This window comes from Choristoneura fumiferana, chromosome 30 (assembly GCF_025370935.1).
Source record: "Choristoneura fumiferana chromosome 30, NRCan_CFum_1, whole genome shotgun sequence".
Lineage (NCBI taxonomy): Eukaryota > Metazoa > Arthropoda > Insecta > Lepidoptera > Tortricidae > Choristoneura > Choristoneura fumiferana.
In genome coordinates this window covers 9013845-9040742 of record NC_133501.1, presented here as the reverse complement: position 1 = coordinate 9040742, position 26898 = coordinate 9013845, and the positions used below count along the sequence as shown (strand labels likewise).

Genomic DNA, 26898 nt, shown 5'->3' with positions numbered 1-26898 from the left:
CTTTCATAACTTCTTCTTCTATCCTGCTTCTACTTCTAGATCTTCTTTCACGTTGCGTAATCATTTCTTCTTCAAGACCAGCTTTTACTTGAAATTCAGTTATAACTCCATCCATTTTATGAATCAATTCTTCTGACCTTTTTTCACTCAGTTGCGCCATTTCAGACCCTGATAGCATTTTCTTCTCTGCCAATTCATTATTAACCGTAACCTTTTCTTCAAAATCTCTGTATTCATGTACGTCCTCGTTTTGAGCATGGCTTACTTCTGCTACAGCAGGTACTTTAGTTTTGACTTCAACAACGTGGTTTTCTTTTGCAAACTCGTTATGGACTCTTTGCTCACGGATGATTTCGTTTTTTTCTGCTTTCCTTTCATTTATAACAGTATCTTCAACAAATCTTGTAACAGTATCCTGTTTCACTTCTGTTACTTCTTTATTTAACTTAGTAATTTCCGATTTTGTTTCCAAAGGCTTAGACAAGACAGGCTCAGCTAGTATAAATCTTGACAGAGCAACCATGACATCTGTCAAATGTATGAAAAATGTTTTAAGTAGCAAGTCATAGTGGTACGAAGATTGTGCCGTTCCTTTGATATGTGGTATGGTCTGTAAGCCAATGGTATAAGCTCTTTGCTCAGCAAGCAACTTAGCAGTAGTATATTTGGCTTCTTTATTTACGGTTTCATCAGATTTCGAAGTATTTTCACTGGTTTTTGTCACATTTTCACTCTTGAGGTCAGATTTTCTAACTTCATGATTTGATTGCACTTCTTTCATTTCTTTTACATCCGAACATGTCTTTACTTCCTTCCTTTCAATTTGAGTTTCATCAATAGCTTTTCTCTGAGCATTTGCTTCAGTACTTTTTACTTCTTTAGCGTACTTTTCTGATTTGTTCTTCACAGTACCAGTTTCTATGAGTTCTTCTATCTCTTGTTTCATAGATAATTTACGTTCAGTCGTACGTAAGTCTTGCTTTTCAGAAGATTCGAATTTGGCAGCCTCCTTGGCGACATTAACATCACTTTCTTTAATAATTACGTCAGTTGTTTTATCAATCATAGCAATCAATCCGTTAACTTCCTTAATTGATTCTTTCTTATTTGTTTTCGTTACCGATTTAGACTCAATAACTTTAGTAGAATCCGATTGAAATTCAGATGCAGCAGTATGTAATTCAAGATCGATTTCTTTTTTAATCTCACTGGCCACAGTTATGGCTTTTTCAATGCTCTCATCAACAATACTTGCAGCCGTCATTTCTATCTTATCCAAGTCAATTTCCTTCTTCATCTTTTCCATAAACTCAATCTCAACTTTCTCCTCCTGCAATTTCCTTTCTTCTATAGAAGTCACTTTGACTTCACTCACTCTTTCTGCAGCTACATCTACAGTTTCTGTCTTGTTCTTCAACCTAGTTCCATCAGGATCATATTGTTCAGAAATAGGAAGCTTAAATCTAGTTTCTCCATAAATCGCATCTTCGAATTTATCAAGCCCATCCAATTTTCCAAATTCATCATGATAATTAGGGTTAAGTATAATAGGGTCTTCCAAAAGGGGTATTGGAGTGGGTTCGGTCGAAAAAGGCCTGTAGGGTTTAGTGGGTAAGACAAAGGGGGATTCTGTTAGGGATCGGTCGGGACCGCGAGACTCACTGAGGGATCTACCGTTGACATTACCGGATCCATTTTGATAGATGTCAGTATAGTTGTCTAGGTCGAAATCTTTGATTTGGAATACCTCAGTCGGATGCGATGGTTGGTCGAAATCGTCCTGGTCTATCGGCTCGTACGTCGGGTCGAAGTCGTCGAGCACCGGGTCGTAGAGACCGCTGTAACAAAACAGTTTATGTTAAAAAAATATTTTTTATTGCGGACTGTACTTTTTGTTGACTGTTCTTGCACTTTCGTCTGAAATTACATTTCCATGTCAAATCTTAAGTCGATGCCCTCAACCATTGAGGAGTTTCCTCCTGCGGAAACGATCTTGGCTGAACCACCAGGATGTTTACTACGTATTCCAAATTTAAAGTCACTGAAACTGGGTCGAACTTCCATGATTTGACCCGCACATACATTTCAAGTTAAACAAAAGCTAGTAAAAGAAACCGGGCAAGAGCATGTCGGGCCTCAGGCAATCTAGGGTACCGTATGAATATGCGAGAATTACCTAATAGTATACTTTGGCTTCGCGTAAACTATTAAGTGCAGCAGTTGTATTGAAATTCCGGGATTTTACTTAATGAGGGCTATCGCGAATGAATTCGCCACTAGAGGCGCTAGTGTAGCGTGAGGTCTCCGAAATGTCAAATCTCATAGTTTTTGGGTGAGCTACGCGGGTTTATTTATAATTAGAATAATTTTGTGAATATTTTGCAACATGTGAAATTAATTATGGCAAATATGCGTTCCGGGGCAATGAATGTCTGTGTTTTGAGACAGTTTTGGCTTTCGGAAACCTTTGTCCTCCCTTTTTTCCGAACAAAACGGGGACTATGCAACACTGTGGCATGCTCGATATTTTTATGGTACGGTTTTAAGGTGTATTAAATATGATTTTAATCTAAACTTTGTTTTCACGCCCGTAATAACAGACTTTGAAAGCCATACTTAAAAACCTCACGCAACAGTGCGCCATCTAGTGAGACAAAAAACGATAGCCCTCATTCCCGGGGGAGTCCCAAAAATTACTTCGTGGTATTTATTGACGTTGCATTATAAACAAAAGTGGCTTTCATGACTCACCCAGCGGTTGGGGTTTTAAAATTTTATCCCGACCCAGTGATATGGGTTTTTTTTTTATACGACTGGATGGCAAACGAGCAAGTGGGTCTCCTGATGGTAAGAGATCACCACCGCCCATAAACATCTGCAAACCAGGGGAATTGCAGATGCGTTGCCAACCTAGAGGCCTAAGATGGGATACCTCAAGTGCCAGTAATTTTACCGGCTGTCTTACTCTCCACGCCGAAACACAACAGTGCAAGCACTGCTGCTTCACGGCAGGATTAGCGAGCAAGATGGTGGTAGCAATCCGGGCGGACCTTGCACAAGGTCCTACCACCTGCAAAACCTGCCTGGGTATCTGTCTAATCTTGACTTTCAAATCCTTTTTTGACTGTAATGTATAGGTATTATAATACAACAGAAAGTTAACTTTTTAACCCTGTAAGTTAACTTATATTTAAAAGTAGCTATATCTATATAGTATTTATTTATGTATGCACGTAGTAATTTTATTTACGTATGTATAGATAAGTAGTTTATTTAGTATAATTTGCGTGTCGTTCCGTGAGTCACAGACGGTTCTGGCAGAAAATCAGCGCTGCAGGCGTCTAACGCTGCAGCATATATAATAATGCTGAGTTAGCGGCCGTTCACTTTCGCGGGGACACACTAAATTGCGTATAATACCTACTATTTGAATGTGCGTTTTCTTTTTTTTTTTTTTTTTTTTTTGTTTTGGTTTTCTTGTGTACCGGGTGTGGCCTGTAATATGAGCGAATGATTACAAGATAGATCATACTCGTCAAAATGAACAACATTAGTTCAGCGACTTTTAAAAATAATTAGTTTTTAATTTTTATTACTCAAAAGTTTATTCGAAGAAGCAATGTAAAGCAAAATGCTTGTTGTTTGTAGCGTGACGGCGACGTCAGTTGGGTTCTAGGATGGCGTACATTCATAGTTAGCAGTATTTAATTTTTATGAAAAAAGGAAAATTCGGAAACTTCATTATTTTTAAAAGTCGCTGATGTTGTTCAGTTTGACGAGGACGATTTATGTTTTAATTGTTTGCTCGTATTAAAGGCCACACCCGGTGCGCATTGACAAGTTTGGATTTAAGAATAGAATTAATAAAAAATAATTTGTTATTTTTTTTATAATAACCGTAGAAATACAAATTGTGTGTGAGATGGTTAAATACAGTTGTTGTCTCCATTGACACAAATACTTTACATTACAACAATGGCATCTCGCCAAAACTATATGTAAACGATATGTAGTAAGTGTAGACCGAATCGAATACCGGAGTTTCATTTTGTATCCCAGTTTCGGCCAAAACCGAAACTTTATTCTATTAAAAATTTACTCTAAGGCTAATTTAAGTGTATATTGTCAGGGTTGCATATCTCAAAAGGAAAAACGGAACCCTTATACGATAACTTTGTCTGTCTGTTCATTCGCCAAGATCCTTTTTCTCAGGAACGCGTGGAAGTGAAGTGGGGAGGAGGTTGAAGTAATAAAAAAAAACCGGCCAAGGCCGTGTCGGACACGCCCAGGATAGGGTTCCGTAGCCATTACGAAAAAATCAAATAATATTTTTCTAAGGATTTCGTATTGTATACAGAATCTTCCAAGTTAAACTACTAATAATTCTCAAGCAATCTTAGCCGCTATAATTTTCCTTGTTTCGATATATTTACTACCATTCTGAATTTTTTCAAAATTTTCCACTTAACAGTTTAGATTTTAGAGGGAGGGGGGGGGGTGGGACGATCGATTTTAATGAAAATTTGCACTCAAGTTGAATATTTCGCAAACAGATCACATCACTCCACTTTACGTCTATGGGAGGGACGCTAAAATGACTATTTTTTACTTTTTAATTGTATCACTTAGTCGGCGTGACTGTTATGTATAATCATGCCAATTACAGCTTTGTAGTACTAACGGTCTCTAGCTTACCCGCGAACAAACATACAGACAGACAGACTGACAGGTTCCTAGTTCACTACAGAACCCTAAAAACGGTCAAGAGCAAGTCGGGCATGCTCAGTGTAGGGTGCCGTAGTTCCCGACCGTCACAATAGGCGTTACGGAGTTCCGATTCCGTTTCCGTTAAGTCGGAACTTTCGTTTGATATTAGGTAAACATCCGTTTCAGTTGGTTCCGGGTCCGTTGCTTTTGAAACGGAAGTAATATCGGATGTCAATGCTTACCGCGGCGACAAGACATGAGCGGCGTACCTACATCAAAACAAAGAAGGCTAATTTAATTACGGCTTCGGGTGACCAGAGGGTGGCTTTTTCTTAGCACAAAGATGAAGCATTGCCATACAGCGTGGTAATGCTGCCAGCCTTCTGGGCACCTTACCACCTGGCAGTGATTTTGGGCAACTTTTTAATTTATAATTTAGTTTGTATGTAGTTTTAGTTACCTTTATTTTGTTTTATATTATACAGGCATTGTGTGATTAAAAGATTAAAAAATAGTATTTAAAGTCTAAATATAAATCGACATGCCATGAAAATTCCGCTCTCTGGTCATAATAAATTCCCTTGTCAAGGAATGCGATGTCGCTCATTAACTATGTTACATCACGTATTTTGTATGCGAAAACTGTCATTTGATTGTGATCGCGAGCATCAGAAACATTACGCAACAGACCCTGAGGTTTAGTAGACCCACCCTTAACATCTCGTCCACCTATCACTCAGGCTCCGATTCTGGTTCCGTTTTCGGTTCCGATTCCGTTTCTGGTTCCGATAAATTAAATTAAAAACATCTGGTTCCGCTTTCGGTTCCGATTCCGTTTCTGGTTCCGATAAATTAAATTAAAAACATCTGGTTCCGCTTTCGGTTCCGATAAAACCACATCCGTTACATCTGGACGGGACCCTCGTGCGCGAGTCCGACTCACACTTCGCTAGACGTCTAATTCTAATTTAGTATTAGTTAAGTAATTTACTTCTAAGCTTTAGTTCTTCCTAGCTGCTGTTAATAAATACCAATTACCAGAAAATAATCACTCCTATAGAACCTGTTTATAACTATGGCTAGTATAGACACTTCACTTATATCCTCTGAACTCATCTTGAACTTTTTAACATAACAATAAGCGTACCGAACCAAAAACTGAATTTAATTAAAATATTTTATATGTTACGGTAGGCGGTTACTGTAACACTGCGGCAGCGTATAAATTTAATAAGGGTTATCTAATAATAGATTTTGTATTAAAGCCAAAAAATTATCCAATTAAAAGGCACGTTACATTGCAAGAACCCGTAATTATTCTACTTTTAATGTCAGATGAACTTGAAATTTGGTATACAAGATGGTACTGATCTTGCTCGCTAATCCTGCCGTGAAGCAGCAGTTCTTGCACTGTTGTGTTTCGGCGTGGCTAGTAAGACAGCCAGTGAAATTACTGCCACCTGAGGTATTCCATCTTAGGCCTCTAGGTTGGCAATACCCCTGGCGTTGCAGATGTTTATGAGCGGTGGTGATCTCTTACCATCAGGAGACCCACTTGCTCGTTTGCCATCCAGTCGAATAAATAAAAAGAAAACTAAAAACATTTTAAAATCCTTTTTAGTTGTTTACAGTGCCTAGTCTAAAAGTTACTAATGCATACACCGATTGAGTGTTTTAGCACAAAATTTGGCTCACTGATACAAAATTACCTATTAGGTATAAGTATTAATATTAAGTAGGTACTGCATACATTTGAGGGCCAGATTTTTTGCCGCTCAGTATAATTATTTAGATAATTTAATACTGGCCGTTTTTCTGTTTGATTTCCTTTAAAAAACGGGGAAGCACAACTGACAAGTATAAATAAATAATACAGAGTGAGAAATCGATAAGAATTACTGACTTACCAAAACATAGCAATATTTTATAGAACGTTTGTTTCCGAACCTAATTTGAATAAAGCTCTCTTAGCACGTTAATAAACTTCAAAGACACTGATGTATTAAACTGTTCAAAGGGTATAAAAATCATGCAGTTGGTATTTTGAAACGTTATGGTGGAAAAAGAAATGTCACAATATGTATAATATCTACCATGTTTTGCCCTTAAATGATTGTTGTATTATTTGAAAAGACCTATAAAATTTAAACGGCTATGGTGCATGACATTAGGTTTTTCTTCGATTAACACAAATAAACACTCATTTTGGATTAAGAAATACAAATGTAACATCCAACAAACATCGACTGGTTTAAAAAATAAAATGATAAAAAACCTCTTACTTATTTTTATAGACCAGGTAAAACTTCATTTCGACCAATAAAAATAGGATTATTAAATAAACACACTGTCCAAAATATCGTTCGAAAAACAAATCGTAAATGAAATAAAAAACTTACGCGTCCGTTGAAGTTGCTTTTAAATTAAGGCCAAATCGCTTGCAGCTAAATTCCGTGAACACTGATCCAAGATGGCGGATGACGTATCTGTCAAATTCTAACTATTTCCACCTATCACAGTGCCCTATTTTAAATTTAAACGTATAGCTATAGATTTAAATTTTCAATTGCTTATCGTATGAAATCAGCCGCAGTACTAGAACGAAATCAATAATTATTTATTGGCAAGTATCGAACTACTGTCATTGAATGATTAATTTGAATTTAAAAGTGTTTGTCTATTTTTAAATCTTATGTGATTAGTGTTAGAGACTGGTTTTAATTGTGTTTTGAAATAATTATGTACTCTTAGTTTTAAGGTGACGAAGTTTATACCTTAGGATTGATAGTATTATTAGGCCAATGTTAATGAATTTAGCACTTAATTAACCTTGTCTACGTTTATTTTGGTTTGTGACATGAAATCTATCATCGGGAAATATTTATAATTAACTCGCGACTTCTCTTTGAAGAATTATGGCTTATCGCAAAAAATTTCTTCAGCTTATAAACTATCTGTGTGTCATCAATTTTATCAAAATCCACCTTGCGCGAATAAGTAACAAACATCTTTAACTTTTTCATTCGTAATCTTAGATATGATTTAGTGCGTGATTCTGGAGATGCTTTGAGTATTTATCTAGATAAATAGTTAAAGTGGAGATGTGAGCAGAATCAGCCCTACAACTCAGTTGAAAATGGATCTTAGACAATCATAATTTATTTAGCGTTTACCTGCTGAGCATTTTTGTTAGTTTTCTCGATTTATTCCATAAAAAAATGAAAATAAAAATGTGGTCTGATAGAACTCTTCTTAATATATAAGTTAATGTGTTCTACCCAATAATTATTCGTGCTAGACTTTTATATTCTTTAAAAACGAACAAATGCTTATTAACGGCAAAAACAGAATGGCGTCCAAGGGCTATGTGTAACTAAGGGACCCCATACATCCCTGTATTTTTATGATTATTATTTTTTGTATTTTTTTTTCTTTAATTGTATAATATAGTTTTTAAGTATTTTATTTGTAGTTATATTATTATGAAAAATGACTTTCTGCCAAGTTTCTTGCGGCGCATTCTTCTTGGCAATGATGGTCTTTCCGAAAGCGCTGGTAGTTTAAAAAATGACGTGTAAAAGTGCCCATTGCGGCCTATTTACTGAATAAATCATTTGAATTTTGTTTTTTTTTTTTAATTTGAATTTTGAATTTTATACCATTTTGCCGTCTTAGCTATGATTCCTGGTCAGCCTATGTGCGTTAAGACGGAAAAACGGTATACCGCAAATATGGCCCTTGGACGCCATTCTGTTTCTGCGCCAATTTTTGTACAAGCCGTTTGCGCATGCAAGTCAGTGCGCGTAGGCAGGCTTTCAGGGATTGAGTTGACTTAAGTTCCAGAGACACAAGTTATTTGCCTTTGTTTACTTGTTTTAGTTTTTTAAATTTAGTGGGTAGCCGGACCCAAAAAAAGGTTTTTTGACTACGGAACCCTAAAACAGTGGATCAAAGGGATGTAACGGATGTGGTTTTATCGGAACCGAAAGCGGAACAAGATGTTTTCAGTTTAGTTTATCGGAACCAGAAACGGAATCGGAGCCGAAACCGGAACCGGAACCAGAATCAGAGCCGAGTGATAGATGCGGACGAGATGTTAAGGGTATACTAAACTTGAGGGTCTATTGCGTAACGTTTCTCGCATACATAAACTGTCATTCGATTGTGATAGCGAGTGTCAGAAACTTTACATAATTAGCCTTCTGTTTGTTTTTGATGTAGGTAAGCCGCTCATGTCCAGTGGCCGCGGAAGCATTGACTTGACATCCGATCACTTCCGACTTAACGGAAACGGAATCGGAGCTCCGTAACATTCCTGTCAATAACATGTTAACACTTACCGAACCACTCCTAGCTCCAAGACGTCGGTCGCAGCAGCCACCGCTGTCTTGGCTCCATCATGGGACACGCTGGCCGCATCAGCTCCGTTGATCCTGGTGACGGTGTCCCCGTTGCGAAGGTTGGCTTGATCAGCTGGTGAATTTGGGATGACCTGGAAAAGATTCACTATAAGTCTTTTATATAGGTTTAGAATTGCGAGCTATGGAGAGAGCTATGCTTGGGGAAATGAGGAGATACGTAGAAGAACAAGGGTCACCGACATAGCCAAGCGAATTAGCTCGTTGAAGTGGCAATGGGCAGGCCATATAGCACGGAGGACAGATGGTCGACGGGGCCGAAAGGTTCTCGAGTGGAGAACGCGCGGCAAGCGCAGCTTAGGACGTCCACCAACGAGATGGACGGATGACCTGGTTAAAGTTGCGGGTTCACGGTGGATGCAAGCCGCTTCCAACCAAGGCAACTGGAAGTCTATGTGGGAGGCCTATGACCAACAGTGGACGTCCTATGGCTGATATGATGATGATGGAAAAGACTATTATTGGGTAATAGTAAAAATTTACTGATTGCCAGAAGCTTCAGGTCAACGCTTAATACCCGGTATCGTCGGTTCTATTTAACCATCAGGCTACAACATGTTTGTTCTTTGTTTTCGCAGGTCCGGTTTTCTAGCGATGATTCTTAGACCTGTTTCATCAAATCGGTTCAGCCTTTTTTGAGATATTGAACTTTGAAGTGACAAAGTCAGGGGTTACCCAACTTTTAGTTGTTAGGTTATTACAATTTATTTAGCTAGCCCTGTTTGTTTATATTTGGTCAAATCTTGGGAAGATATATAAATTTGACCCACTTTCGCTGGTCGGAATAACTTGAAATTAGGCATGTTTTTTTTGAAAATACAAACTGAAATATAGATGCACAGAAAAAACAGAAAAATAAGACCATCACTGGGAATCGAACCCAGTCCTCGGTAATCCGTACCGCGTGCTATACCGCTACACCACTGATGGTCAACGGTACCGACACGAATTTCCCTATGCACCTCATATCTCAGCTTGTGTTTCTTACTTAGTCACTTAAGCAGCGACGCTAGCGACATCTATGCCGTAAGCCCTCAAACTTTTTCGGCATTCCTTTGGAACTAACCGCTCACCCGGACAAGAGATATCGTTTCTTTTTCCAAAAAAACAATCTTAATTTGATTGCTAAGGGTTCGATTCCCAGTGATGGTCTTATTTTTCTGTTTTTTCTGTGCATCTATATTTCAGTTTGTATTTTCAATTTCGGTTTTACGGGATGACCGTTAAAGTAAAAATTTGGAATTGAAATAAAAAATACAAAAAGATTCCAAAAAACCAATCATGTTTTTTTTTTTTTTTATTCGACTGGATGGCAAACGAGCAAGTGGGTCACCTGATGGTAAGAGATTACCACCGCCCATAGACACCTGCAACACCAGGAGGATTGCAGATGCGTTGCCAACCTAGAGGCCTAAGATGGGATACCTCAAGTGCCAGTAATTTCACCGGCTGTCTTACTCTCCACGCCGAAACACAACAGTGCAAGCACTGCTGCTTCACGGCAGGATTAGCGAGCAAGATGGTGGTAGCAATCCGGGCGGACCTTGCACAAGGTCCTACCACCTGCAAATGAAAATAAAAAATTAAAATAAAATGCTGAAAATATTTAAATCTGGTGACAATACAATATTCTGGTAGTGACATATCGGTTCAGCCATGATCGTCTCCGCAGGAGGGAACTCTTCAACGGTTAGTGGCATCAATTTGAAATTTGATACGGAAATGTAATTTAGATTAGCAAGTACCTACAATCAACAAAAAGTGCAATCAGCAAAAAAAGCTTGTTTTAAAAATGATTTTTTTTTAACAAAAACTTATTTGATAGCAGTCGGGTTTTCTTATGTATATTTATCCGGCCTTCGATCGTGAATCAGCTGTCAATCAGCAATCACTTGCGAAACTTGACTGTGCGCCAGCGCAGCTATAAGCGTCCGCTAATTCTATCGACGGTGCATCATTTGGATGTCAATGTTACGCTTGTGACGGCGGTAACAAATAGATGCATTTATAATTAAGAACAACTACCGTAAACTGCTTCAACTTTGCCCTCTGGCCCCAACATTGCCTGATTTGATTTAGAATCGATAACTTAGCACTTTTATAGGTTTTAAACTTTTATTTACACGGGATTTTTTATTACGGGGGGATAAAAGTTTAAAAACCTAAAGGGTGCTAATTTATCGACCCTAAATCGAATCAGGCAATGTTGGGGCCAGAGAGCAAAGTTGAAGCAGTTTACGGTATGCAGACATGGGTGGCCTTGAGACTTGACCTATGGGCTCTCAAACAGAGGACCTTAGGTTTAATCCCGGGCTCGCATCTCTGAGTTTTTGGAAATTCACGCGCGAAATTAAATGTCAAATAAATTATTTTCAATGAACTAACAATTGCTTTTCTCACCCGCGCTTATGCTTAGCTATCATAAGGTCGCGCAAAGTAACGCCTGATTCAATAAATTATTTACATTTCATTCACTCCTTTCAACTCCATTGTTCTCTGTGTGACACACACTGAGTTAATTCCTCTATGGTAGGGTTTCTCAAAGTGGGGTACGCGAACCCCTAGGGGTTCGCTATTCGACGGTAGGGGTTCGCGACAAGGTTTACGTGATGGTGGCAGCAAGACTGGCAAGATGATTAAGATTGGTTTTGGGAGTATTTTTGTATTTTTTATTTAACTCCAAATTTGTTACTTATTTGTTTGTTATTTGTTGTTGTTTGTTTCAGTTTGTATTTTCGTTGGCAAAACGATTGTTAGACTCTTACCTATATTTGTTACCTTTTATTAAAATAAATAATAATACATTATATTATCATGATGATTGAAATAAAAATAAACTTAGTTTCTCCAACAGCCAGTTTTATTACGGGGGGGGGGAGGTAGGGGTTCGCTGTCGTCTAGAAACTTTAACAGGGGTACGTGGAGCGATAAGTTTGAGAAACCCTGCTCTATGGGGTCAATTAAGTGAACTAACTTTGACAACAGTCAGGGGCATGTCGAAGTCCGCGCCCCCGAGCAGCCGAAAGCCCCAGGGCTCCTCCCCTGTCCGTGAGAGCCGCACCTCTAGCTCCATCTATCAACAATACATATAATTGGTAACCTAATAAAAAGGCCAGTTACAGGCAATCTTCGATGATACAGGAATGCCGCGTAAGTCGCGTGACCTAAAAAAAGTAGCAAAAGTTTCGTGGCTGGTATAAGTAATAAATAGGTATAAACACAGAGTTATTTTAATTTAAACTCTCCTGCAAAATTTGTCTCTATATAGTCACATAGCGGCATTATCCATTATTGTTTACGCGGCATTGCAGCAGGGCTACTACGAAACTCGAAGATCGTATCGTACCGTCCCTCTCGCTCTCGTATTAAATAGTATAAGTGTCAGAGGGACCGCACGACACGAACTTCGAGTTTCGATACTGCATCATCATCGCAATGATCTCCTCGAGTTTGTGGTGTACGAGTAACTCTCTATTGAACACCGCGATAGTACCTAAGCAGTTCAGAAAACGCAAAGTAAATAGATAATTTTCAAGATAATCAATAGGCGGTCTTACTGCGATCTCTTTCAGGCAACCTTGCAATAGAAAGAAGTAAGGAATAGAATACGGTATTTGAGAGAGAGAGACAGAGAGAGACAGAGAGAGAGAGAGAGAGAGAGAAACATTTATTTACACATATTCGATACACATAAAAATACATTAGATGGACTAGATGGATGGGGATGGATTAGATGGGTATTTGACTATTTTGTATATGTTTTATAAATTAAAACTACACAATGCCTGTCGTATCGAACAGAAAAACAATTTTTAAGCTACCTTTACAAATAACAAAGTTATAAAGGTTTGAAATTCAAGACTAGAAAGAGAAAGAGATACTGGCATGTGACGTCACACGCCAGTACCGCCATACTTGCTGCATAGAGAAAGAGACAGGTATATAGATTTTTCAAAAAATCACTATAAATCCAATTTTCAACCGATTTAAATTTTCTCTTCGCTAAACACTATCTGTATATCTATATTTTCGTAATAATATTAAGATATGGCAAATTCAGGAGTTATCAAATACCGTATTTAGCAGGGCTTAAATCATCGAATATCGCACGGCGACATCTATACGAACGCATTACAACTATAGATACAACAGGTCACCAATCATGGACATGTTAAGCACAGTAGTACCACAGAATCATCATCATCACCACAGAATAATTAATAAGTCTCCTGAGGCCCACGTCAAATTTCGATTATTAGAATTTGAAACTTAATGTCAATTAGTTAAAGTTGACATTTGATTTGAGGTATTTCCTAAATTTAGGACGTTGGGCCTTAGGAGGATAGTAGGATCCGGTAATGGATAGTTATTGGAACATTCCTTACTTAAAAATCGTCACTACTTTGAAAAAATCTCGTATCTAAAATCAAAATGTCAACAAAATTGAACCTTGATGTAATTTCTATAAAGTTCACTCAGAAAAATTATCTATTTTGAGCTACGAGTTTTTTTAAAAGTAGTGACGAAATATTGGTTCCTGTCCATGATTGGTGGCATTACCCTAAGTTTTTCACTAACAATAATCGCGGTTACCTTGTATATTTTCTTCTGTCACGTCCTAGTGCTAACCAAGGCACGGTTAACGGCTAACTGGCCGTTAAACTTGGCACTGAGGTTGTGACCGCATTTCAGAGTCTAGATTCGATCGCTGATTGATAAGAGAGAAAGCATAGATCGATAATGATTCCCACCTCCGTTTTAGATTAAAAAAAATAATTATAATACCGTAAACAGCTTCAACTTTGCCCTCTGACTCCAACATTGCCTGATTGGATTTAGATTGGATAACTTAGCACTCGTATAGGTTTCAAACTTTTATCTAAACGGGAATTATATTATGGGGATAAAAGCTTAAAAACATAATATACGTGCTAAGTTATGACTCTAAATCAAATAGGGCAATCTTGGGGCCAGAGAGCAAAGTTGAAGCAGTATACGGTATATAATTTTCACGGGCCACTTGACACTTTAATTTATGAGCCACCATGGAACCATTACACAGTAAACGTCATAGTAACAACGCATTAATTAACAAGAATAATCGTAATGACTTTTCCTTTGATAAGGTTCCATGGTGGCTAATGAATTAAAATTCTTGACCGTACGACACAAGTGTTTGTGTGTTTGTATGTTTGTCCGTCTTTCACGTCGAAACGGAGCAACGGATCGACGTGATTTTGGCACAGAGATAGTTTATGGGTAAGAGAGTGACATAGGCTACTTTTTTTCCCGGAAAAATGCACAGTTCCCGAGGGAACAGCGCGCGATAACCGAATTCCACGCGGGCGAAGCCGCGGGCAAAGGCTAGTGGCATAATACTTGAACGCTCGCCAGTGTCCTAAAAAGTTATAATTAATCCGTCAGTTTTGATTATTGGAAAATATTGGTCACGTACCTATTTATTATTTTATCAATTAAACAAAAAATATGAAGATAAGTACTAGCTTTTTCCTAAAAAATATAAAACATTGTATGTCGCACGGGCGGTACTAGAATTACGAACATCGACTCAATAAAGCCCTCAGTCTTATAGACTCTCGTTCGTAATTCCTTATTTACCGCCCTTAAGACACAATGTACTAATTTGCCTGACTCGTTGCTGTTACGGTCATGGTACGATAGGTACGGTGTAATGTGTAGAGACCTTAAAAATGTGGGGCTCAAAATTCATAATAATTCATAATTAATTTGTAGTAATCATGTCGTACATACTCGTACATACTTAAGAGTGTTTATACCTGCTGAGCTGGCAGCGTTGCATTTTTGATAGTTTTTCTCGATTATTCCATAAAAATTGAATGAAAATTAAAAATGTGGTAATAAATAGAACTGTTCTTAATATATAAGTTAATGTCTCTACTTCAATAATTATGCGTGATAGACTTTTATTTTCTTTAAAAACAGTTAATAAACATTTCTTCGTTTTTAGGGTTCCGGAGCCAAAATGGCAAAAACGGGACCCTTATAGTTTCGCCATGTCTGTCTGTCTGTCTGTCCGTCCGCGGCTTTTTGCTCAGAGTCTATCAATGCTAGAAAGCTGTAATTTTGCACGGGTATAAAAGTAAACTATGCCGACAAAATGGTATACTTAGTTAAAAATTCAAAAAAAAATTTTTTAGTGTACCTCCCATACACGTAAAGTGGGGGTGATTTTTTTTCTCTCATCCAACCCTATAGTGTGGGGTATCGTTTGGATAGGTCTTTTTAATCAAACATTCAAGGAAAACTATAACGGCTAAGTTTGCTTGAGAAATATTCGTAGTTTATGAGAAAATAGCAGCCTAAGGTATAAAATATACCTAAACTTGGAAGATTCCGTATAAAATACGAAATCCTTAGAAAAATATTACTTAATTTTTTCGTAATGGCTACGGAACCCTATTTTGGGCGTGTCCGACACGCTCTTGGCCGGTTTTTTTAAAGAATATTAATGTTATATGTTATACGAATAATTATACACCCACATGAACTTATATATTATTAAGAACAGTTCTATCAGACCACATTTTTAATTTTCATTAAATTTTTATGGAATAATCGAGAAAAACTAACAAAAATGCAACGTTGCCAGCTCAGCAGGTATAAACGCTCTTGAGTGTCCAATACAAAGGATAGGATGACTCTTTATTGAAAACAAAAATATACGGTGACATAAACGGTTCGACTGCAAGAAGGTAGATGTACCTATGATTAGGTAAAAAAACCGGGCAAGTGCGAGATGGACTCGCGCACCGAGGGTTCCGTGCATATTTATAAGTATGTAAACGGGAATCGTGCCTTGATGATATTTCTCGATTTTTCCGAGTGATTTATACATCCAGTGTATGCAGAGGCCTACTCTTAAGCAAAATGTACGCAGTGTGGGGTCAGAATAAATTGGACAACTGGAAGTGCCCTATAGGTTTTCAGTGCACTGCTATTTGTATGGAAACACGTTGTTTAGTGACTGTAACTTTTGATTGCGTTGACTTCGAAGTTTGATTATTTCAGAGCTTCAAGGGACTGCAGATTTGAGTATTCGATATCAATTTCAACTTGAAACGTCCACGCGTTCCTGAGAAAAAGGGTCTTGACAGACGGACGGACGGACGGACAACAAAGTGATCCTATAAGGGTTCCGTTTTTTCCTTTCGAGGCACGGAACCCTAATACTAACTATAGCTTAGTATAATAGTAAAATTATTCATATGTAGGTACCATAAATCGCATCCAACTAGATTTAACATGAATCGAGTAGACTAAAAACAACTGCAAAATAACATCAAATCTGTTCATATAAATATTGCAAAAATGCGTGTGATAATTTTGTGTTTATTTGTGTATTTAAATTGTGTTCTAACTAAGACGATTACCAAGTCGCTGACTGAGTCAATGGGCCAAGAAGTCATTGAAATAGGATCTCCATTAAAAGGTAAAGATTTATACCTAAGTACCTACGAATTAGGTAACCTAAGTTTATTAGAAAACTAGCTTATGCCCGCGGCTTCGCTCGCGCAGAATTGGTATGTAGCTTAAACCTTATTTGATCCCACAGGAACCATACATTATTTGGGGATAAAAAGTATTCTATATGTTAATCCAGATTCCAGGGTGTATGACCTATAATAATACGACAATTTAGTGATATAAAACAAAAATTATTTCACTATATGTAATAACTTCTCTGTGTCATCGTACGACATGTTTTGTAGGGCACTTTGGAGTTTTTTCTTACACTTAACATAACTTAAGGAATATAAGTCTTTGGAGTCTTTAGCAATGATATACACACGCACCAGGTAAAGACGTTTATTCCTTTTCACCAAGAGTTTACAGTTCGTATTACAACAGTCTATTTTACAAAACAATGTGCCACGGCCGCGAGTCGTAGAAGAAGAAAAACCTGAGAAAATTCTATTCAGTGTCACAGGCCATCTTGTCGTAACCGGCCAATCAACGTCGACCGCCAGGCGCGCGTGAGCGTTGATTGGTCGGTTCAAACCGTGGTGCACAGATAGAGATAATAATAGTGGCGGGATGATGCGGCGGCGCTGCTGGTCGCTTAATAGCGCCACATCACCCCCCCACGGAGAGATAAAGCTCCACACAAGTGGAGATAAGCTACAACATAATACATGGAGATAAGCTATACACGTTAATGGGAATTGGGATTAGAGATCGTATGGGATTTTGAATTTGACTTTCCTGCCAGACCGTGTGGAATACTCAGCTTGAGGCGGAGCAGTTGATGCATGTGGAGACACGACTGGCATCGGTGGGGTGGCAGGAGGGTTCAGAGTAACCGGCGGCGATGAGTGCGATGAGGGCGGGGCCGGGGTGATGGTGGGCGGCCCGCAATTGGCGGCGGGGCGAGCAGGATCGGCAGGCTCTTCGGCGACGACATGCGCCGGCTTTAATCGGTCGCTACTCACCTCTACCTCTCGACCTCTTATGTGGAGGGTCGCCGTTTTGTCCCTCATGCGCAGGATCCGGTAGGGACCTGAATAGGGCGGTTGCAGCGGGCGGCGCACTGCGTCTTCGCGTAAGAACGCGTGGGTGGCCGATGACAGTTCTTTGAAAACGAAAATGGCTTGCCGGCCGTGACGCGAGGCGGGCGCGGGGCGAAAATGAGCCATTCTTTCGCGCAGCTGACTCACGTAGTCTGCGAGGTCAGTTGGGCGCTCTGTTGCGGTGGGCGGAACGAGCAGTTCGCCGGGGAGGCGCAAAGGCTCGCCGTAGAGCAGCTCGGCGGCAGAAGAGCCGATGTCCTCTTTGAGGGCGGTGCGCATGCCAAGGAGCACCAGGGGCAGCGCTCTGACCCACGAGTCGCCGTGGCACATCAGAGCGGCCTTGAGCTGGCGGTGGAGTCGTTCCACCATGCCGTTGGCCTGTGGATGGTAGCTCGTGGTGCGCATCCTGGTGGTGGCGTGCAGGTGCATGAGCCGCTGGAAAAGAGAGGACTCAAACTGGCGGCCCTGGTCGGTGGTGACGACTGTCGGTACACCGAACCGGGATATCCATCCGCTGATGAATGTGTCGGCGACTGCCTCTGCAGTCATAGTTGTCATGGGCCAGACCTCTGGCCAGCGCGTGCTGCGGTCGACGGCGGTGAGACAGTAGTTGTAGCCGTTGCACGGAGGAAGGGGACCGATGATGTCCAGGTGAACGTGGCGCAGTCTCGACGATGGCGTGTCGAAGTGCCCGAGGGGCGTCGAGACGTGTCGCGTCACTTTGCTGCGTTGGCAGGGCACGCAGTGTCGCACCCACTCGTGGCAGTCCTTGTTCATGCCGGGCCACACATAGCGGTCGCCGACAAGTTTAGAAGTGACGCGCGCGCCGGGGTGACTCAAACCGTGTAGTTTGTTGAACGCCGCGCGGCGGTAGGGGGCGGTGAGAAATGGGCGGGGCTTACCGGTCGAGACGTCGCAGATGAGTATGCAGTCCGTCCCTGGTATGCAGACCTGCTCCAGCTTGAGAGAGGATCCGTTTGATCGACGAAGGCTGGCTAGCTCGTCGTCGGTCTCTTGTGAGGCGGCGAGGGCGACGTAGTCCTCCTCGAGCGAGATCGCCTCTATCCGCGACATAGCGTCCGCCACTACGTTGTCCTGGCCGGGGACATGTACTATGTCGGTAGTGAACTGGCTGATGAATGACAGCTGGTTGAGCTGAGCGGGTGGCAGTTTCTCGCGGCGCTGGGTGAACGCGTATACGAGGGGTTTGTGGTCGGTGTACACGGTGGCGTGCTGTGCTTCCAGGATGTGGCGGAAGTGCTGGACGCTCTCGTAGACTGCTAGCAGCTCGCGGTAGTAAGCGGGCCACTCGCTCTGCGCTGCGGTAAGTTTCTTACTAAAGAAGGCGATCGGCTGCCACGCATCGTTAATACGTTGCTGCAGGCAGGCGCCGACCTGGGTGCCGGATGCGTCAGTGAAGAGGGCGAGCGGCGCCGAGCCGACGGGGTGAGCGAGGACGGTGGCGTTGGCGAGGCTCACTTTGCAAGCTTCGAAGCATTGCTCCAGCTCTGGCGTCCATGGAAACGGCTTGGCTCCCTTGTCCTTGGTAGCGGCTAAGGCGTCGATCAGGGGTGCTTGCAGTTCTGCTGCATGGGGCAAGAAACGTCGGTAGTAGTTGATCATGCCGAGGAACCTTCGCAATCCCTGGATGGTTTTGGGAAGCGGGTAATCTTGCAGGGCTTGGATGCGTTCTGGGGGTGGTCGCGTACCTTCTGCGCTGATGTGGTAGCCCAGGAAGACCAGTTGGTCTGCGCCCAGGTGACACTTCGAAGGGTTCACGACCACACCGTAGTCCTGAAGTCGCTGGAACAGTGTGCGCAGGTGCTCCACGTGCTGCTCGGCGTTGCGAGAAAAAACCAGGATGTCGTCCACATAAGAATAGGTAAAATCCAGGCCCTGTGTAACCTCATCAATGAACCGTTGGAATGTTTGACCGGCATTGCGTAAGCCGAAGGTCATGTAGGGAAATTCAAACATTCCAAACGGAGTGGTGATGGCAGTTTTCTCTATGTCTGCCTCGAAGACAGGAATTTGCTGGTAGGCCTTAATCAGGTCAATCGAGCTGAAGATGGTGCAGCCCGCGATAGCCTGGTTAAAATCGCCAATGTGACGGACGGGGTACCGGTCAGGGATGGTCCTTGAGTTGAGCGCTCTGTAGTCTCCACACGGGCGCCATGTGGCGTCTCGCTTTTGTGCCATGTGAAGAGGCGAGGACCAGGGGCTTTTCGATGGTCTTGCTGTTCCGCACTGAACCATCTCACCAAATTCCTTCTTCGCAGCAGCCAGCTTCTGAGGACCGAGGCGGCGAGGGCGGCAGGACACCGGCGGACCGTCGGTGGTAGTGATGTGGTGCTCCGTGTTGTGCTTCCTCGCTCGGATCGTGCCCGGTGGCCTCGTGATGTCCGGGAACTCTGAAAGTAATTTTAGGAACGGACAGTTTTTGGTAGCGACTGCTTTAACACTACTTTGTTCTCCTGTGGATAGCGGGGCAGGAGTAGACATACCAGTATTGCCGTCAAGAAGCTTCTTGCCGCGGCAATCAGGTAGCAAGTTGTAATATGCAAGGAAATCTGACCCAATGATGGCTATGTCTACATCCGCTATTACAAAATTCCATTTAAATAATTTATTTAGGCCTAAGTCTAAATGTAATTGTAGGGTGCCGTAGGTTTTTATACAGGTACCGTTTGCAGCACTGAGGTCATAGTCTGTGGCTACCCGGTGACCCGTAAGGCGATGCTTAGGGTAGCAGCACAGATCCGACCCCGTGTCAAGTAAAAAACGGCACTTTGTATTTTTGTCGGTGACAAATAGACGGCGGCCGACAGGGAGACAATCAGTTGCCGCCGCTACTGATTGCCGTTGAAGTTTGCCTGAGAGTTGTTAGTCCAGGTGCACGGTGTGGTGCATCTCTGGGCATCAGCTTTGAATTTTTTATGATACCAGCAAATGGTAGGCTGGGCTGGTGTGGCTAGTGATCCCCTAGACTTGGACCTGAATCTAGAGTGTGACCTGTCTCTTGTTCTGGGTCTACGTTGTTGACCTATAGCAGACACCGACATCTGCTGGCACAGCAGATCCACTTTGGTAGCTAAACCAAGCAGCCACTCCGTGGTAATAGCTGGTGGGGTCTGGGCACTTTGTGCAGGTGCTGCTTGGAATGCCACAGGTGGATGGTGACTGAAGGGCTGCGGCTGGTTAAGTGGACGTGGCATGCTCATGGTGGAGTGTACCAGGGGGTTGCCTGGTGACAATTCCATTATGCTATCCGCTAGCTCTGCTAGTTTTTCTAGGGTCAACTCGGAGTGGCTGGTAAGAATGGCCTGAACGTGGTTGGGTAGCCGGGAGAGCCACAGCTGTTTAAGCATTACTAAATCTGGCGTCTTACCTGATAGGGATTTGAGGTGCCGCAGGAACTGAGTGGGGCGACGGTCTCCCAGCTCTTCCTTGCCGGTGAGCTTCCTCACCCGCTCTGCATCTGATTGTGACAGCCGTCTCACCAGCTCTGTCTTCAGCAGTTGATATGCTCCATCCTTCGGAGGGTTGGTTATTATGTCTTCCACCTCCGCTGCCAGTCGTGTGTCAAGCTGCGATATTATATGATTATATTTAGTGGTGTCCTGAGTTATTCCTGATAGTATAAACTGAGCTTCGGCCTGAGCGAACCACACGGCTGGTTTGTCTGTCCAGAAGGGAGGAAGTCTGACAGCGACCTTGTGTATTGCAGTTGGGGCAGGGGGGTGGGAAGTGGTAGGATCTGGTGTAGGCTGATTACTTAACCGGTCTTGCAGGGCAGCATACTGCTCCTGCAAGGCCGCCAAGCGAGCCTCCATGTCTTCCATATTTAAAATAATTATTCTAGGTTAAAACAATAGGAATAAAATATTAAAATACAACTTTGAGTGCGCGAGCGCTTCGGGGACGCGCGGATGTACCGCAGGCGAATCGAGGCACGTGCACGTGGTTGGTGTGTCGCGGTGAGGCGACACGAGTTCAGCGCGGTGACGGCTCGCCGCTCGCAGCACGCACGAGTTGAATAGCGCGCCACGCGCTCGTTGAGGTAGCACGCGGCGGTGGTAGCGTGCGCAGTGGTAGCAAGCGGGTGCGCGGCGATGGCAGCACACAGCAGTGGTAGGCGTGGCAGCGCGCGGGCGCGCGCGGCAGCGGCACGCAGCGGAAACACGAGGGCGCGCGGCGGCAGCACGCAGGCGCGTGGCACGCAGCGGCAACACGGGGACGCGCGGTGGTAGCACGTGGGCGCGTGGCAGTGCTGGCGCGCGCGGTGGCAGCACGCAGCGGGAGCACGCGGGCGCGTAGCAGCGGTAGCGCGCGGCGGCGGCACGCGGGCGCGTGGCGGTGGTGGCACGCAGCGGCAACACGCGGCCACGCAGCGTGCGACGGTGGTAGCGAGCTAATGGCGCGCCGTGGCTGGCGCTCTGCTGCAGAGGCGCAGTTGGTCCGGGCGCTTCTCTCCGAAGTGCGCAGTTCCGTGGCGCAGTAGCGGCGTGCGGTGGCGGCGGGGCAAATGGCGCGCCGAGCGCGCGCGCGTTACGCAGGCGTATCTCTCGGGCGGGGCGGCGTGGCAAGGCGGCGCAGCGGGGGCGCGCGCGCGGTGCACGTTGAGTAACGATGGATGACTCAGGCGGGCGCGCGGCGCACACGGAGCGTGCGGCGCGAGTGAAGGGCGCGGCGCGGCGCGGCGCGCGCGACCGCGGGGCTTCGCCGGTGTGGCACGTGGTCGCCGCGGGCACGGGCACGGGCAAGGGCGCGGGCGCGGGCGCGGGCCGGATGAGATCGGCGTAGGGCGCGGCGCGCGAAAACGCGGGCTTCGCCGGTGTGGGGCGTAGTCGCCGTGGGCAAAGGCGCGGGCGCGGGCGCGGGCACGGCGCGCGGGCGCGGCCGGGTGAGATCGGCGTAAGGCGCGCGCTTTGCAGGCACAGAGAAACGCGGGGCGGTGGCCGTGGCAGTGTTGGAGCGCGCGCGACCACGTGGTAGGTAGCACTCGGTAAACGTAGGGCTCCGATGCGTTGCGTAGTTCTTCTTCGGGGTCACCACTTTGGAGTCTTTAGGAATGATATACACACGCACCAGGTAAAGACGTTTATTCCTTTTCACCAAGAGTTTACAGTTCGTATTACAACAGTCTATTTTACAAAACAATGTGCCACGGCCGCGAGTCGTAGAAGAAGAAAAACCTGAGAAAATTCTATTCAGTGTCACAGGCCATCTTGTCGTAACCGGCCAATCAACGTCGACCGCCAGGCGCGCGTGAGCGTTGATTGGTCGGTTCAAACCGTGGTGCACAGATAGAGATAATAATAGTGGCGGGATGATGCGGCGGCGCTGCTGGTCGCTTAATAGCGCCACAAGTCTATAGCCTCGCATTTACCCTATTATAAAGAAGTGGACCTAAAAGAACGAAATATTTTGAAGAAAATGCGCGTTTTGGTGTTCTGTTATTAGGGCAGACAAGATCTTTGCGTCTTTTAGCAGTACATTCAGTACTGTAAGGGATTGCGGCGTGCTGTTGACAATGCTCATAATAAATAGCTGTCTGACTGTTAGAACTTCACATGATTTATGTAGGAGGTTAGTGGGATATCGATAGGGACGGAACGTGGAAACTTTGAGAATCGCTCTCTGGGCTCTTTCTTGGCTTAGTAGTGACGTTTTAGCCAAGCCCCCCCCCCCATGAAGAAATGCAGTGCCCTTAGTGTAAGTTTTCGGTACAAAATACGTCTCGATCGCGTTCGCGTTAAAATCTCAATTTGTATGCGAACACGAACAGCGCCTCTAGCGAAACGTTTGCGATGTTCGTGTTTCCATACAAATTGAAATTTTAACGCAAACGCGATCGAGACGTATTTTGTAACCGAAAACTTACACTAAGGGCACAGTACGTTAATACATTTTGACACAAGTTTAATTATATATAATTAACAAAATTTTATTTTATTTTCATATTTCTTTCTAATATTAATATCTACACTTGACATAAGTGACGTCAAAATGACTCGCCCCTGCCGAGCTCTGTCATAAAGGTCTTTACCCACTACACCGTACCATCCCCTGGAAATTCCCAAAATTGATATCATGGTCTTCATTGAGGTTGTGTTAAGATGTCCAAGATTTCAAAACTAAGCACAGCAGTTGAAATCGCAAGATGTTATTCTAAACTGGACTTTTGTATAAAACCGAATGCAGCAGAAAGTACGCGACCAAATATACGCGACTCACGACTCAAAAAAATACGCTCGTCTGGCTTCACCCTTAAGGCTAGTAGGGCTACTACGAAATTCGAAAATCGACGTTCGTGCCGTAAACTGCTTCAACTTTGCCCTCTGGCCCCAACATTGCCTGATTCGATAACTTTCGATAACTTAGCACCCTTTAGGTTTTAAAACTTTTATCCCCCGAAATTCCGTGTAGATAAAAGTTTAAAACCTATAAGAGTGCTAAGTTATCGACTCTAAATCAAATCAGGCAATGTTGGGGCCACTAGGCAAAGTTGAAGCAGTTTACGGTATCCTACCGTCCCTCTCACTCTCGTATGAAATAATATTAACGTCAGCGGGACGGTACGATACGAACTTCGATTTTCGGATTTCGTAGTAGCCCTACTGTAGTGTTACCCAGCAATCGAACTTATGACTGTCACAGATTTGCCGGATGGCCTGGAAGAGGAGCCATCAGCAGAGAAAGATGATGATGACGTCACCACCGTATCCGTCCAACCAGCCACCAAGAAAGAAGTCAAGAAAACTACAGTAAATATTTTTCTCACTTCTCTCGCTCGTGTTCATGTTTATACTGTATCTAGTCAAAGTCAAGTCAAAATGTCTTTATTCAATTTATACTCCATTTATTTTAACATTTGAAACTTAACGGTAAAATTTGCACACGTTTTTAAATGAAAAGTCAAAGTCAAAGTCAAAGTATGAAACAACGAAACTATTTAAAATTGTGTTAACTTCTGTAATAAAAACATTAAATTACTAAATTAATAAATTTACCTACATGTAGGTATTTTTAGTCCATTTGTGTTCGAAATACCAAAAAACGTGTGTTAAAATTTGACCGTTAATTCAAATCTTAAAATAAACGGAGTATCGGCTATAACAAGCACTTATGAATGTCAAAAAAAATCTACCACCGGTTCGGAAAAACCTCTGTTTTTCAGGGGGGGCAGGGGTGAGGGCGCCCCGGATGTCGCTGTCTCGCGAGTTACACCTATCAGCAAAACAGCGTTGCATGCTGCAAATAATAAACTTTTCCACCACTGTAATCAGTTATGTACCTATTAGATATGTTATTTTTATAAATAAACGACTTTGACTTTGACTTTACACATATCTATACGAATATTGTCGTCTCAGAAAATTAACTCCAAATTTGCTCTAAACAACTTAGTATTCCAATGTTCTAGACAGCAGACGGCCGAAGGAAGCTGAAGGATGTGGACAAGATAGACTCCATCAGCAGGAACCAGGAGGAAGAAGAGGAACGCGTCGAGAAGGAGCTCGCCGATATATACAAGGACAGCAACGGTGAGACTCGTCACAAAATATAATCAACATCATCATTATCTTGTCTCATCATCATCATCAGCCTATAGCAGTCCACTGCTGGACATAGGCCTCACCCAAAGAGCGCCATTGCGCAATGTCCTCGGCTAAGCGAATCCAGCTTCTACCAGCAGCCTTTCGCAGATCATCACTCCACCTGGCAGGAGGGCGTCCCACACTACGTTTGCCAAGACGCAGTCTCCACTCAAGAACTCGTTTACTCGTTGTCGGTTCTGCGACAGATATGACCAGCCCACTGCCACTTCAAGTTGCTAATTCTCTGAGCTATGTCGATGACTTTAGTTCTGTGTCGGATAGCCTCGTTGCGAATTCTATCTTTCAGAGAAACTCCGAGCATAGCTCGTTCCATAGCTCGCTGAGCGACCTTGAAGTGGTGGACGTATTCAGTATTCAGTATTTATTTATTGCAACACCTTTTACAAAAAAATATAAAAAAAGATGCCCTGTTGGGGCGTGGCAATTTTAAAATTAATTACATTAATTAACTTATATACAACATATTATGCTATTTTAGGAAGAGGTTTAAGGAACATTTATAAATTAACTTTATGTAAGGTATCTAAATAAACTATACATTTATCTAGAAATAACATAAACTTAGAACTTAATGTGGTATCACAGAATGAATAGATAATAGGACAAGTAATACCTAGTGCAATGAGATCATCTTTAATGAGGGCTATCGTTTTTTGTCTCACTAGATGGCGCACTGTTGCGTGAGGTTTTTAAGTATGGCTTTCAAAGTCTGTTATTACGGGCGTGAAAACAAAGTTTAGATTAAAATCATATTTAATACACCTTAAAACCGTACCATAAAAATATCGAGCATGCCACAGTGTTGCATAGTCCCCGTTTTGTTCGGAAAAAAGGGAGGACAAATGTTTCCGAAAGACAAAACTGTCTCAAAACACAGACATTCATTGCCCCGGAACGCATATTTGCCATAATTAATTTCAGATATTGCAAAATATTCACAAAATTATTCTAATTATAAATAAACCCGCGTAGCTCACCCAAAAACTATGAGATTTGACATTTCGGAGACCTCACGCTACACTAGCGCCTCTAGTGGCGAATTCATTCGCGATAGCCCTCATTACAATAATAATAACAGGATAACTATTTTTCTTTATTCTTCTAAATATTCATTTATACAGTAGTAACATTTCAGGGTTAAAAAATCTTTTAGTGGTCGTATAATTTTTTATCTTTTGTTTCTGATTTTATTTGGGTAGGTAATTTGTTGTATACTTTTACAGACATGGCGTAAGTAAAGAAAGAAAGAAAGAAAGAAAAAGTTTAATCGACAAACTTGTAGGTAGCATACATCAGGTACTTATAATTAATGTTTAATTAAGGTCTACTTAAAGCTAGCCGAAAGGGCTGGCAGCTCAGCAATGCTGAGGTACGGAACCACAGCGCTGATTTTCAGCTGCAGCCAAATAGGGAAAAAAAATGAAAATATGTTATACATATATGTTGTACATTATGGCCGTCTGACGGAGATTCTGCAAAGGGATAAGTTAGCCTTTGTACATTGTTATGTATCTCATTATTTGTAAGTACCGTGTGAATGAATTTTGAGATAGGTTGGAGGCAATTTTAATTTATTTCTGTGGCGTAGTGAGTAGGTGGTAC

The 26898-nt window shown here is 42.6% G+C and overlaps 4 protein-coding genes across 5 annotated transcripts in view; 1 reads left to right on the top strand and 3 right to left on the bottom strand.

Annotated features, from left to right (window-relative positions):
* LOC141444834 (uncharacterized) overlaps positions 1-13892 on the bottom strand; it is a 36986-nt gene extending 23094 nt beyond the window's left edge. The window contains 4 exon segments of the mRNA XM_074110545.1: positions 1748-1838; positions 9048-9199; positions 12100-12198; positions 13719-13892. Coding sequence (XP_073966646.1) covers positions 1748-1838; positions 9048-9199; positions 12100-12198 — 342 coding nt within the window. The 5' untranslated portion in view covers positions 13719-13892.
* LOC141444852 (uncharacterized) overlaps positions 1-26898 on the bottom strand; it is a 121665-nt gene that overhangs the window by 91042 nt on the left and 3725 nt on the right. The gene's annotated exons all lie outside the window — the stretch shown is intronic.
* The window catches only part of LOC141444833 (uncharacterized), a 337995-nt gene continuing 313899 nt past the window's right edge, over positions 2803-26898 (bottom strand). For both annotated transcript variants that reach the window (XR_012453215.1, XR_012453216.1), the window contains exon 3: positions 2803-3079. The gene's annotated coding sequence lies outside the window, so the exon portion shown is untranslated. The remainder of the gene's footprint in view (positions 3080-26898) is intronic.
* LOC141444430 (uncharacterized) overlaps positions 16394-26898 on the top strand; it is an 11272-nt gene continuing 767 nt past the window's right edge. The window contains exons 1-3 of the mRNA XM_074109980.1: positions 16394-16596; positions 24335-24441; positions 25101-25221. Of these exons, the coding sequence (XP_073966081.1) occupies positions 16476-16596; positions 24335-24441; positions 25101-25221 (349 nt within the window). The 5' untranslated portion in view covers positions 16394-16475. The remainder of the gene's footprint in view (positions 16597-24334; positions 24442-25100; positions 25222-26898) is intronic.